General features: G+C 38.4%; 1 protein-coding gene across 3 annotated transcripts in view; it reads right to left on the bottom strand.

Moving 5' to 3' along the window:
- Positions 1–14,660, bottom strand: part of NKAIN2 (sodium/potassium transporting ATPase interacting 2) — a 992,732-nt gene that overhangs the window by 20,551 nt on the left and 957,521 nt on the right. For 2 of the 3 annotated variants that reach the window (XM_061207108.1, XM_061207110.1), the window contains one exon: positions 3,673–3,733. In XM_061207108.1, the coding sequence (XP_061063091.1) occupies positions 3,673–3,733 (61 nt within the window). Of the gene's footprint in view, positions 1–2,457; positions 2,686–3,672; positions 3,734–14,660 lie in introns of those variants that run through there. The other variant, XM_061207109.1, reaches the window with a different exon arrangement.

The raw sequence follows: 14,660 nt of genomic DNA on the forward strand, positions 1-14,660 counted from the left end.
GTGTTCTAGGCAGTGCCTGGAGGTAAACATATAGACAGGTGATCAAGATAATGATAATGCATGGGAAATATCAATCTAAAGCATTTTACTCAACAAATATTCATAATTGTCTGTGTGTGAGTGACCACAAGTAAACAGACCTAACTGGACAGAGAACTGGCCCAAATGAGCATCTCCTCCAGGTTGTTTAGTAGTCCCATGGATGTTCATGATAAGCATGAGTCTACTTGGGTATAAAAAAAAGGAAAGTAGTTCATATCTTACTCACTGAGCAAAAAGACTAAAATTAGAAAAATTATCTATGATAAGTCTGCTTGTCTTTTAGATTAATAAAGGCACTTAAGGAGTTGTGGTCAAAATACATAAAAAGACATAAGCATTGTGGAAAACAGTTTATTAGATGCTTGAAAGATAAGCCTTATCTTCCAGAAGATATTTGTAACTTCACATCCCCTTGGATTTACATGGCTTTGACCAAAACTTGACCTAGGGCAGAATTCCCTAAAATGAGTTGCCTGGAATTATAATTCCCTGGAATATTAAGATTTCTTATGAAAAAAGGTTCTGTGTTCAAATGTTTGGGATATTAACTATAGTTTTAGCTTCTGTAAAATGCCTTAACATCTACAGAATGACCACAGGCTGTTCCCAAGTTAAGCCTGGCCCACCCAAAACATCTGGAGACCTTAGATAGCCCCAAACCTTATTCTCTGACAGTCACAGTGAACATGAATTTCATGGGGACCTCTTTCAAACTTAGCCAATCCTAAACCCTTTTACCCTGCCTTGTCTGGTCCTTTCCCTGGAAACCACAGTGAAAGCACTTCCTTACAGTTCTGCGTGTGTGTGTGTGTGTGTGTGTGTGTGTGTTTCTCTCTCCTCCCTCCCTCTCTCTCTCTTTCTCTTTCTCTCTCTCTTCTCTCTCTCTCTGTCTCTCTGCCTCATGACCCACGATGGTGCTTTCCCTGAGTGGCCCTGCGTGGCATGCTGTGTTCTCCCTAGGGAACCGTGAATGTAGTAAAACCCTTTTTGGTTTCTCTCTTTGATCTGCTTCTGGCCTCACTGTATCTCATCCAACGCAATATGGTTAAAACAAAACTGTGGATTAGGACAAATTGGACATATTTCTTTATTGCAATACTCTCAGAGATGTTAATACATAAATGTGCATTCTAAATTTTCAGTGTCAAACTTACTTGGCTTTGGAATCTTTTTTGAGCAGTATAGCTTATGGACTAGCGTTTCTGGGATCCCGCTTGGGAGGTACTATTCTGGAGAGATACCGATTATCTGTCTAGGAGACTTGGTGTGTCAGTATTTTTCTGAAGACAAAAATGCAGACATCATTGTGAAATAAAATCAAACATTATAGTTTAGAGAAAGCTCAATTCCCATATGGAATTTAACCTATAGACTCATCAAGGATTTGGCACAAAGACACTGAATGGTAATAGCTGAATGAACTTACATAGTTTGTGGAGTCCATACATTTTAAAATCCATATATCTTTTACCTTTCCTAATATTTACCCTTCCAAAAGAATAAATCTTTTGGGCATAGAACAAGTGCTTACTAGATATCTTCTCCTGCATCTTCGTTAAGCACCTCAAACTCAACCTTTCCAAACTGAACCAATTGCTGAATCCCCATTCTACTTTCCTCAAGTGACATTTCCATCTAGCCATTCACTCATATCAGAAATTCAGAAATCTATCAGTCTCTTCCTTACGCCTTACATAGTACCCATCCATGGCCCATTAATCAGTATTATTTTTATGTTTAATAACATATCTGTCCTCTCCCTCTCCAACACTGGTCTTAGTCCAGACCCTCATCATCTCATATCTCAGTCATTTTCATGGTGTCCTAATCTGTCTTTCCTTAATCTCGACCCTCCCGTTCAAGTCTCTCCTTCATACTGATACCATTATGTTTTTTCTGAAGTGCATTTCTGATTGTTATTTTCTTTCTATTAACTGCCAATTGATTGGCCATCATGTTATACAAAGTAAAGTCCAGACTCCTTACTTTGTCATAACCATTTTTCTACTGTCTCATCTTTTCCAATCGTCTCTGGGTACCCACCTCTAGCACAGGATATAATTCAGTCATATTAACCTGACTGCTCTGCCCCCAACATGGCAGGCTGTGATATGTCTTGGTTCTTTTTCACCTTTTGCCTGGGATCACCTTACTCCTGTATCAGCTATCCAAATATCTATTTATTTTCTAAGACCAAGCTCAAGAGTGTCCTTCTCTATGAAACCTTTCCTGATTCCTTTCCTATCTCCCCACACTATACACTCTACAGAGTTTTATTATACTTATTTGTTCACATGTTTCTTTCCCCTACAAAATGCTTAATTCCTAGAAGTAAAAGACTGCATATTACTCATCTTTTTTTTTTTTAATAAAGTTATTTATTTATTTATTTTTGCTGCATTGGGTCTTCGTTGCTGCACGCAGGATTTCTCTAGTTGTGGTGAACGGCGGCTACTCTTCGTTGTGGTGCGCGGGCTTCTCATTGCAGTGACTTGTTGCGGAGCACAGGCTCTTGGCACGTGGGCTCAGTAGTTGTGGCTTGCGGGCTCTAGAGCGCAGGCTCAGTAGTTGTGGCACACGGGCTTAGTTGCTATGCGGCATGTGGGATCTTCCCGGACCAGGGATCGAACCCTTGTCCCCTGCCTTGGAAGGCGGATTCTTAACCGCTGCGCCACCAGGGAAATCCCTACTCATCTTAAAATATCGCAAAACTGACATAGCACTTGATGCATTGTGGAGTGTTTCACAAACGCTTATTTGTAAAGGACTATCATTTCCTTTTGTAAACAATATAAACTATGCACTGTATATTCCTAATTTTACATCATGTGTGAATATGATTGAGAATGTGCCTCCTCTAAATGAATCACATGATACAGCCTCCTTCTTTCTAGTATGACTGGAAAGTGAAGAAGAAACACATATTTCTCTTTGAGTATTTTCCTCAAATCATCCTATAACAGCAGTGGATCCTCATCTTTTCCTCCACTGTCTCAACAACCCCAATCATTATGAATATTTTTAGAAACCAAGAAAAATGATTCCCAGCTCTGATTTTTCCTCAGAATAAATATAGCTGTATGGGCAAGTACCCAGAGAGCACTGAAGTACTTTTCCCAATTCTCCTATTTCAGATCCTTAGGGGGCAAGGAAGGAGTGAAACCTTCTACCTGCCGATTTTTAGAAGAGCAGAGGACAGTGGAGCCACTTAGAGGCTTGTGAGAGGGTACCTCCATCTAAACTCTGGATCAAGCAGTAGTGCTGAATGCTGAGACTCTGACATAAAGTTCTAGCTATTTGTATCAAATTGTAGGAAAAAATAGGCAATATGAACATTTGGTTTCATGAAGACAAATTTCTTGAATTAATCTGAAGTCAGTTCTTGTGAGAATTTTTGGAACTATTGCAAATTGTTGATTGTTGGGATTTGTAGTCCTGGGTGAAACTGATTAGTTATCTATATGCTGGATACTTTTATGAAAAACATTTTAGCCTAATGGGTACAAAGGGCTTAGTCCCTATTCTAATGATGTGTTAAGGGATATTGTCTGAGAATTAGGAAAGCAGGTAAGAGGCAGTAAAGAAGATGCTCTGAACTTGAAAGAAACAGAATAGAGCTTTAATACTTACAGCTGTCCTCTTCTTCAGTTATACATTTCACAACATAACAGGCGTAGATGAACCCTGCCAGCTGAAACAAAACAAAGATGCTTTAGACATGTGGCAAAGGCAACAGTACTGGATCTCACTGGGGGAGCGACTTTTCAAAGGCATGTGGTTTTGACTAGATTCAGTGTTCCAAAATAGTTCATCAGACTGGATCTGGACTCCAGTGTGGATTCTTGATTCGTATAATGTGCCTTATAAATGAATATATTACTTTGTTTTCCTTTGTTCTGTATTTATGTGTAAGATTTGTTAATTGCCAGGCAATCTACAACAAGTTATTTTAGGTCTAGAGGAAAAATAAAGAATTATGGCCATTCATCAATGGATTAGCATTTGCATTTGTGCCAATCAACTTCTAATTCACTTTTCATTAGCCCAGAGCCTAAGATTCTAAAATTGGACTCCTGCTGACTATCAGAAAAATGTTTTGAGAGAAAAATATTAAGGAGATTCCATGAAATGTTGCCTCAACACTTTGTAAGTAAGAAAAACTCTTATTTAGACCAGTAACAGGAACCAGGACATACCGAGTATAGTTAAGATGACATGATACAGAGGAGCAGCGGGGTGGATAACTGTAAGGAATATCACAGTGCATTTGACTGGGATTGCACACATCAGAGCATCCTTTCTGAAACATGCAACAGAGGTCCCTGTGGTCAGGGAAGTCTTTGCTCGCTGAAATAGTATCTGTGAAGGAGCACAGTAAAGCCCTTTGATAGATGTCCCCTCAGATGGTGTAGTTTTGTATTCCTTCATATAAATATAATTATTTAGTCAAATAATGAGCACTGGTATAAGGAAGCAAACGAATTTCCTGATATGTGGGAAATTTTTTTTCCAAAATAATCCAGTGTGGAGGAATCCTTAAAGGCATGTCCTCAGGACAGTGATGAAAATTTTTCACGATGACATTTCAGACAGGCATTGATCCTACTGAGTATTTGGCATTGCGGAAGGGAACCTTGGGAAAAAGGCTACAGTCTTCAATCAAGAAGCTAAGGTACAGGGCAAAAGGTTGCTGCTGTGATAAACCTAATGAACTTGTTTTCCATTAGCTGACAGATTGCAATGTTTCTGGAAGATGTGAGTGGAACATTTTAAGTCAGAGGGTACATTGATAGGTATTTAATGAGAAGAACTGTTTGGAGACAGAGGTCCGGTTAAAAGGAACTTTAGAAAATCTTTAATTTTAGTTTGAGAAAGAAAGCACGTTCTGGCAGATTCTAGTTCTTTTCCAAAGAGATCTGGCATGAGATAAAACAGTGGTTTTCCTGGCACAGAAACAGTGACCCTGCTTAAGAGAGAGCAATGAATGAGAAAGCAGACTTATGCAAAATATTCTTCACAAGCTTTTGTTTTCAGATCCTGGATGAGAGGGACAGTGGACCCGCTGCCCTCCCACCCCCAAGTGTAGTATCTGAACCACTACACATAGTAACAGAGAGCTAGATAACATACCACTGATGCTACGTTAGCACTTAGGTTTTTAAAAATATGTTAGAAAAGTCATCAAATAAGCATTTTTCTCTTTGAAGTATATGTTGCTATTGGCAATAAAATTGTGATAGTAAGAACAATCTCCTTATATAATGGAATCATCAGGTTACTGTTTTTATGGGACTTATTTTTAGAATACAGGGTACTATTAAAAACCAGTGTATCCTATTTGACTTTAGCAAAGATATTGATTTGACCAAACAAAATCACACAGTGATTTGAGCATTTTCACAGATAATGGAGAAACAGATTAACACTTCTTAATCTTTTATCCACCAGGGCCCATGAAAATGCCTGTATCACTGAGTGACCTAGTCCCATGCGTACTCTGTCGTGGGTGCTGGATCCGACTGTGGCGAGGTAAAGAGCCTATGGGTTTGGTTAAATCCCCTGGGTACTGCCTATATCTCCCCTTCTTCCTCCACAGGAAGGCCTTACCATTGTGGCTAAATGCCGTAGATTTATCAGTAGTTTATCTCTTCTTTTCAGTTTAAAATACTTACTACTTGAATTATCTACAAAGCAACTTTTTTCCTAATCACAAACTTTTCTCTTGATTTTCGCTCATCACTTAATTACTTTGAAATGAAAATCTAGGTAAAGAACATTGATAAATTCTGAGATTCAGGGCCAGTGAGTTTAAACTTCTCATTAAAGTGTCACTAGAATCTAGATTATTAACTGTACTCCTCTCCCAGAATGCAGCCAAGGCACTGTATTTTGCTTACCAGTGATCTTTTAATTGTATTCGGTTGCATTCTTTAACTATCAGGGGAGTGACTTTGATATAAAAGTAAATCCTGCTGCATTTCATTACAAAAGCTTGCTGATTAAGAGAACTTCAGCTTTTAAATTGGTCACCTCTAAATACAAATGGAAATTGGTTTCTCCTAAATTAATCAAGATTCATAAACCTCTGTTACCTTTCAATTTTCCTACACCAAATAAATTTCTAATTTAATTTTTACTCCCTCACAGCAATTTATAAATTTACCTACAGAAAAGCAGTTTCAGAGAATTTCTTACAGCTCTGAATACTTCCTATAACATGCAACTCTGCTAACTGCTGCCTGGGCCATAAAGATGAACCAAGCCAGGGTTTCCCAACCTCGGCACCACTGACATTTTGGGTTGAGTAACTCTTTTTTGTGGGCTCTGTTATGCATTATAGGATGTATAACTACTAACATCCTATGATCAAGACAGTTGATAATTGAGATAATCCAAAATGTCTCCAGACATTGCCATACATCCCTTCAAAGGCAAAACTGCCCCTTGTTTAGAGCCACTGTTTTAGACACAGTCTAAAGGATTTTGCAGTCTTACAGCAGGGGTACACATATAATTGTACTTCAAAGTAGATTAAAATAAGTGCCAGGAGGAAGGAAGAAAATTGATTGTCTCCTAACTGACAAACGGTAAACTGGGTGCTTTCACACGTTAGCTCATTAATCCTCACAACTACCTTTGGAAGAACATTATATGTATTTTTGCAGAGGAGAGGTAAAATGGGCCTTGCTTTTCCTGAGCGAGTTCATCAAGCGGGGAAGTTATAGACTGTGTTCAACGAAGAGCCAGTCCTTCCATCTGATGAGAGTTTGTGGACCTCATATTAGAGCAACGGAAATAAAAGCTGTGAAGACAGATTAGGGCTATAATCAGAGGGCTTTGAGTATGTATCAAATTGCAATTCTAACTATGTAATTTTCTATACAGTACACTTAAGGAGCACCCCATCTTCTACTGAAGAAGTATAAAATTTTTCACAAAATACAAATCCTTCCTAATGTGATATATAGTCCCTGTCTAGCCTCATTTCCCACCACTCCTTGTCTCAGAATTGATGCCAGTATTAAGCTGTTGGTAGTTTGCAGACATATATCAGGTGGTTGCCCTCTGTTCTTTAACTCTTTAACCCCTTCTGCCAACAAAGCATGCGAATGCCCTACATCTCCTCCCTTCCTGCCTTGCTCAGCTCTCCACCTTTGAGTAGTTCTAACTCATCCTTTAAGACTGAGTTAAAGTGTTGCCTTCCCAAAGAACTGGCAGTCCATTCCCAGGGTAGGTTGTAGGTTGGCATTTTGGAGATTGACCTTGAGAGATGGGGGTGGAAGGCTTTGAGAGGGAATAACAGGGGAAAGGTGAGAACATCTTCCAAGCAGAGCTCAGACAACCTATGGGAAGATGTGGATTATGTTCAGAGAGGAGCAAGAGGCCCCATTTAAGAGGAGTTTGGGCAATGTGAAGGGGTGTAATGGTTCCCAAGGTAGGAAACAGTGACCCACATTGTCATAGTGGATATGAATACCTGGAATTAAAATAAAATTATTTTATTCTGTTCCTTATTTAAAGATGGCTTAGAGTAACAATGAAAGATACCAGTGGTATTATACTCGGCAAACATATAATTATCCACTTGTAAAAAACCAAAATATTACAGTTGTCTTAGTCTTTGGCATTCAAAGCAGAGCTAAGCCTAAATCTTTTTATTTTTATTCATCTTTTCACCTTGATACATCTAATATGATTTGTTCACTTCTAATTCACCTGATAGGGAATTATATATCATCTTGATATCATTACTGGCTGAAAGGAAATGATATTTTCTCTCTATAACTAAATCAGATTAAAATTCTTTTTTGTATCTACAAACCAAATTATGACTGTATATCCCAGAAATTCACTTAGAAGCTAATAGATAAGAGGAAAATGAAGCCTTTTGGTAAGTATTTAAAAAGATTTAATTGTAATAATTGAAAATGTAACAGCCTTAGTGTTTAAAATACTATCTTTTGGACTTTTTTTCAGGAAGTTGGAGTAGACATACTTTTCCCTAACCCTCCCACTACTGCTGAAAACCCTGGACATTATATATATAAAACACACATAGGAAGACTCTGAAAGATGGAAAGAAGGTAGACTGGCTAGGAATCTTGGGACCCAAAGAAGGACATGGGAGTGAGTTTCCTATTTTTCTTTTGTCTCATATATACCATACTTGGGGCTGAAGAAGCCCACGACACAGAAATGCCAGTAGGCACAGATAAAAGAGCCCCAACAAAAGCTTGCTCTCTCTAACCAAAGGACCAGGAAAGGGACAGCCTAACAAGACAGAAAAAAAATTTAAGACAATAATAGCCCTCTTTAGCCAATGCCACAGAAAAAACTGTAACCCCACTCCCCAGCCACAGCAACAAAGAATAGGGAGCCAAGTCTTCCCTCCTGGCCAGGCTGTGGTGTCTGAGAAGTGAGGCAGGGAGCCTGGACTTTCATTCCTGCCAGGAAGGAGGAAGTCCCCCTCCGTAGTGTCTGTAGATTCCCCCCAAAGGGAATCTAGACTTCTGGCCTCACTCTGTAGTAAGAAGGCACCCCCTCCCTTCCCAACTGGGGTGGTGTCAGAGGAGGCTTAGTGGAGAATCAGGACTTTCACCAATGACCAGCAGTAATGAGGTCAATCCCCTGCCCCTGTGGTGTCAGATGAAGCCAACTGGGAGCAGTAACAAGGCACTCCTACCCCTCCTAGCCATGGAGGTACCAGTGAAGGCTGAGTAGAGAGCAGCAACTTCCACTGTCTCCAAGCCTTAATGAGAAGCCCTTCCTCTCTTGAGTATCAGTAGAGTCTGAGTGGGGAATCTGGACTTGTAACCCCTGCTCGGAAGTAATGAGTCAGTGTCTCTCCTTCCCCTGCCAAAGGAGCACCAGAGAAAGCCAGCTAAACAGAAGATTTAAGAAAGATATAGAGTCTCATAATATAATACCCAAAGTGTCCATGTCTCAGTTTAAAATTCCTCACTGTATCAATAAGGATAAGGTTTTCAACATGAATGAAAACAGACAACCAGTGGAAGCTAACGCAGAGCTGGATGACAGATGTTAGAATTATCTGGCAAACATTTTAGAGTAAAAAAAAATGCTTCAGCAAGAAGTTATGAACACACTTGAAATGAATGAAAAAAAAAGTGTCAGCAAAGAAATAGAAGATATAAAGAAGAACCAGACTGAGAATTTAGAACTGAAAAAAAAAATTCAATAAGCAAAATTAAAAAAACTCAATTGCAGAATGGAGGAGACAGGACTGAATCAGTGAACTTGAAGATAGAACAATAGAAATTACCCAATATACATGAGGAAAAAAAGTAGACTAAAAAAAATGAACAGAGCCTCATACAGCCATAGGACTATAATACAACATCTAACATTTGTGTCATTGGAGTCTTGAAAGGAAAGGAAAAAACGAGCAGTACTGAAAAAGTACTCGAAGAAATAGTGACTGCAAATTTTCCAAATTTGACTTACGTATTCAAGAGGCTGATTGAAGCCCAAACAGGAAAAACCCAAAGAAATTCATACCAAGATTCACGATGGTCAAAATTTAGAAGACCAACTACAAAAATCTTGGCAGGAAAAAGACAGAAATATTTATGTATAGCCACTCTGGAAAACAGTTTGAAGTTTTCTTAAAAAAACTAAACACACAACTGCAATATAACCCAGCAACACACTCCTGGCCATTTATGCCAGAGAAAGGAAGATGTGTTCGCACAAAAACCTGTACACTAAAGCATATAGCAGCTTTATCCATAATAGCCCCAAATGGGATGCAATCCAGATGTCCTTCATTGAGTGAACTGTTCAACAAACTGGCATATCCGTATTATGGAATACTACTCAGCAGTACAAGAAAGGGACTAGTGATACATGCAACGACTTGTATAAATTTCCATAGAATTACGCTGAGTGAAAAAAGCCAATTCCCGAAGGTTGTATACTGTATGATTCCATTTAAATAACATTCTTGACATGACAAAACTAGAGAAATGGAGAACAGATTAGTGGTGGCCAGGACTAGGGAAGGTGGGGTGTCACAGGGAAGTGGATGTGGCAACACAAGGGATTCTTGACTGCACCACTGTCAGCATCCTAATAGTGATATTGTACTATAGTTTTGCAAGATGTTACCATTGGGCAAAACTGGATAAAGGGTACACAAGATCTCTCTGTATTATTTCATACAATTGCATTATGTATTTCACAATCATTTTCTATGTATTTCTACAGTTATTTCACAATAAAAAGATGAATTTAAAAATACTACATTCTAGGCAACTGTCATTTATGTTAAAAGACCTTTTGTATGGTTATTATAATTTCTAAATTTGCAAATATATTTAAACAAGGTAGATGTACTTGTTTTCTTAAGTACAAAGACACATTTTAATTCTGAGCCCTTAGATCAACATAGAAGTTCACAATAGTTTTTTATGCTGATACAATATAGAATTATTATTCAACACTCCTTTTTTGACTGGGAGTGGAGATGGGGGTAGAAAACACTATTTATTTTTTTATCTGCAAATGTCTCATTCTCAAATAGATTTGTGCTGTGTTTCATTTAAATCATCTATTTTTGTTCTGAATTCATAATTCAGATGTTATAAGCCCATGCTTTTTGTAATATGAATTTGAACAGAAGGATATTATATGCTCACAAAATATACTTTTAAGTTGCAAATGATTTTACTTGCTCTTTTGCATCTTACTCCATTTACGTATTTCAAGATTGCTTTAGCAAAATATTCTAATATGATTATATCAGTGTTATTAATGAAGGTCTTTTATATGAAATATTTTTTATGTAGACTGGTGTATCATTTCAGTTGTCCACCAGATGATTCTTATCCTAAACTATTCCAATGGCTGGGCTATTAAGGAGCATGTTGCAAATTTTCTTTGCTATGAATAATCCAGGTGCAGTTATCAATCTACAGTAACTCACGGAGGATTGCCTTTAGGGCTGTTGTGAACTTTCACAGCCTACTGAGTCAGAAAAGCTTTTCAGAGGATCAGAAACATATCTTAATACCAGCCTTTAGGTATTGTGTCGCATCACCAAGCATGACCGTATTAAACATTTTTTAAAAGATTACATAAAGGTAGACGTACGTGCAAACTTGCCTTATCTTCTTAAGGCTGGGAAATGGACTGAACTGCATGCCAACGCTGGCTTAACCAATAATTCCCATTCTAAATTGGCCTCTGGAGACTGGTAGATTTCCTCAGGCCAACCTTACCAAAGAGTTACCCGGGTTCAAATGAGTCTAATGTATTAGTAAAGCTGGAAGAGCAGGCAGGGTAAAAGACGACTAATAAAATTCAAATGTCATCATGGTTAATGCCTCATTCAGAGTTTAAACATCCCATTAGTTTTAAAAACTGTACTGAGAGCAGTAGTTCAACCATTCTGTACATCTGCCGTTTGGGAGGTGACCAAATAAATGGCTGATCTAGTGCAATAGAACTGCCACAAGATACCTTTAGTTTTTGAGACAGGACCCATAATGGGAGTTTGTAACCAAAATTGTTCGTTGAAAATAACTGGCATTATGTTATACACCTAAAACGAATACAATGTTATATGTCAATTATATCTCAATTAAAAAAAAGAAAATGGGGCTTCCCTGGTGGCGCAGTGGTTGAGAATCTGCCTGCCAATGCAGGGGACACCGGTTCGTGCCCTGGTCTGGGAAGATCCCACATCCCACATGCCGCGGAGCAACTGGGCCCGTGAGCCACAACTCGTGAGCCTGCGCGTCTGGAGCCTGTGCTCCGCAACAAGAGAGGCCGCGACAGTGAGAGGCCCGCGCACTGCGATGAAGAGTGGCCCCTGCTCGCCACAACTAGAGAAAGCCCTCGCACAGAAACGAAGACCCAACACAGCCAAAAATAAATAAATTAAAAAAAAAAAAAAGAAAATGATTGGGAAATGCAAAAAGCAACCTGTCAACAACACGCTACTATTTTGGTAATAAAACTAAGTTTAATAATAAAACTAAGATTGTATACATGTCACAGGTAATAGGGACCCTGATTTATTTATAGTAAAGCACTTGAGAAAGAGAAATGCTACAATGTTCTGTAAAATGTAAACAATCAATACTGTCCAGTAGCAACTTTGAACAAAGTAAGTACATGATTCTTTTGTGAGCAGATGGTACAAATAGCATAATTTTTGCTCAGAGATAATAGGGACCCTAAAGCAAAAGTAGTTGTACAAGTAAGACATGCAAAAATAAATTAGCCCATCTTAGGTATGTCGACATCAACAGACAGGGTTAAAAGAGTTCAGTGTGTTTCATTGGAGGGAGTGTGCTGTTCTAGAGATGACAGTGGGAGTACAAGGCTAAATTCTTCTGAAGAGACTAGGAGAATTGTACTGCAATACTAGTTGCAAAAATGACCTGTGTTTTTAAAAAAGGTGCTAAAACTATATTAACATTTCTCTCTTTTTCAGAGGTGCTAGATCAGAAGATAAGGAAAATTTGGAATATGTAACATACTTGGTGCTTCAGCACATATCACACCATGATAGTTCAAGAAATCATGAATAAGATGACATTGTAAGAATATGTATAGGTAAATGTATAGTATGTGCATGGAGACTATGCACTGGATCTGTATCTGGTTAAAGACTTAGACTCTGAAAAGAGCCGCAGTGAAGAGATCAGTTTAGAACTGGAGGGCAGTTTCAATAAGCATGCTTCAGGTGTCTCACCCTAAGTCCTATTCTGCATGTCATTTTAAAATTCTTGAGAAAGAACAATAATGATCTGATGATCAAATTCTGTAATTATATGGAGGATGCCTAAACTAGCAGTGTGGTCCTTGGCTAGCTGAAGAGAATTACTGTGTGTAGAACAAGGGAGGTGAATAGCCCCACTTCCTTCTCGTCTCATCAGTCAGAATACTGACAGTGTTCAATGCTGGTACCACAGCTGAAGAGAGATACTCAGCAGAATTGTAAGCACACTGTGAAGGGAGATAGAGGAATGAGATAGGATGAGTGAACTTCCCAGCTCATAGAAAGTTCTTTACAAACACGGTGAGGATGGTGATGATGATGATAGAGAATTTCCCATGCAGATTGATGGTTGACTGCTTCCTGGGGACGTCACTGAAAACCCCATGACCTCTGTGATCACTTCCCTTCAGAGATTTAAAAAATAAGTAATGAGTAAATTATCATTGTTTAGAAATAAAAGTTGGAAATAGTCCATTCATATGTTTTCTGTATAAATAACATTTCTATATAATTTCTGTATAGTTAACATTTAGCAAAGAGCAAAGTGAACACATCTACCCATGTTAGTTTAGTAAATATTCTGTTTTTCCATGTGAAAGTAACTGTGATGAAATATACCAGGCCATTTAATATTTGGGCGATGGTGAAAAAGACATTGTCTTTGGTCTCTAAGGTTCCGTCTGGTCCACATTTCTAGGGGAATCTAGGATCCTTAGAATAATAGTGCTGCACATGTGTGGGCACAAGGCCTCTGTTTAGGCAGAAGTCATTCCTTTCAATAGGATACTAAGTAGATTAGACTCCACTAGAGACCTTTCTGGAATTGACCAGTTATCATCTTCCAGACTAGAAGTTGATTTCCATTTAAGTGTTTCTTTACAGAAACAGGAGCTGAGTCAAGAAATACAGCTGGGACTCATAAATCTCACTGGGCATACTACAAGTCTGACATCAGACTCTTTGCTGGCTCTGTCGATGCCAGCTGGAATGTCCCCATGGCTTGGAGGCATATGCTGTCCTCTCACAGCCCGGAATTTTAGTCCAGGCTGACTGGTTACGTGGTGGGAGGTGTAAGAGAGTTAATGTTATTCAACTTGGATGAACCTTCATGAGGTGTTTCTTCTTTTGGCAGATAATGAGTATCAGAAAAAGTGTTAAATGACAAGCTCATTATTATAAAAAATTATTGATTAACTTTACATAAAAATGATGTCAACAAGAATGTGCTCTCACTGTAGTAAAAAAGATAAAAAAAACAAAAACTAAAAAGGAAACATCGGCATACCAGCTAGAGAGAAGAGTTGCTTCAAAATGTTACAGTAAACCTTACTATTAAGGTTTTGAAAATATAGTTAAATAGGAAGCTTAGAGTAATCAGTCCCTTTACCATGACATCTGTGGGAATAAGCTTTACGCTCTATGAAAAGGTATTTTATGTAGCATTCAATGAAGCTTGCTTCTGAAGCAAAGTACTTTCTGTAACATGTGGCAGAGGAAGATGAATGGGAATGAAGGTACTAACAGAAAAAGAACCCCCAAGGGGAATAAGATGTGGATTGTGGAAGACACAAATTTGAAGACCAATTTCTTCCCAAAGCAATTTTAAAAAGCACAAAACTGAATTAAAGTGTCATTTAAAAGACCCGTCAGCTCTATCCATGTGCAGCAGGGTGATCTAGTTGGATTGAATAACTTTGGAGTCAGAACTTGGCTATGATTGGTGTTCTTCACTGTTCCTCTCTTCCTTTCTATCTGAGTTACCTTCTTTTCAACCTAAATCCTGGATTATCTTCTTTCTACATAACACACAGCCAATATGAGGGTGAAAGATACAGGTCAAGGACTTCAGAATAAAAGGATTTCATTAATT

This window comes from Eubalaena glacialis, chromosome 12 (assembly GCF_028564815.1).
Source record: "Eubalaena glacialis isolate mEubGla1 chromosome 12, mEubGla1.1.hap2.+ XY, whole genome shotgun sequence".
NCBI lineage: Eukaryota > Metazoa > Chordata > Mammalia > Artiodactyla > Balaenidae > Eubalaena > Eubalaena glacialis.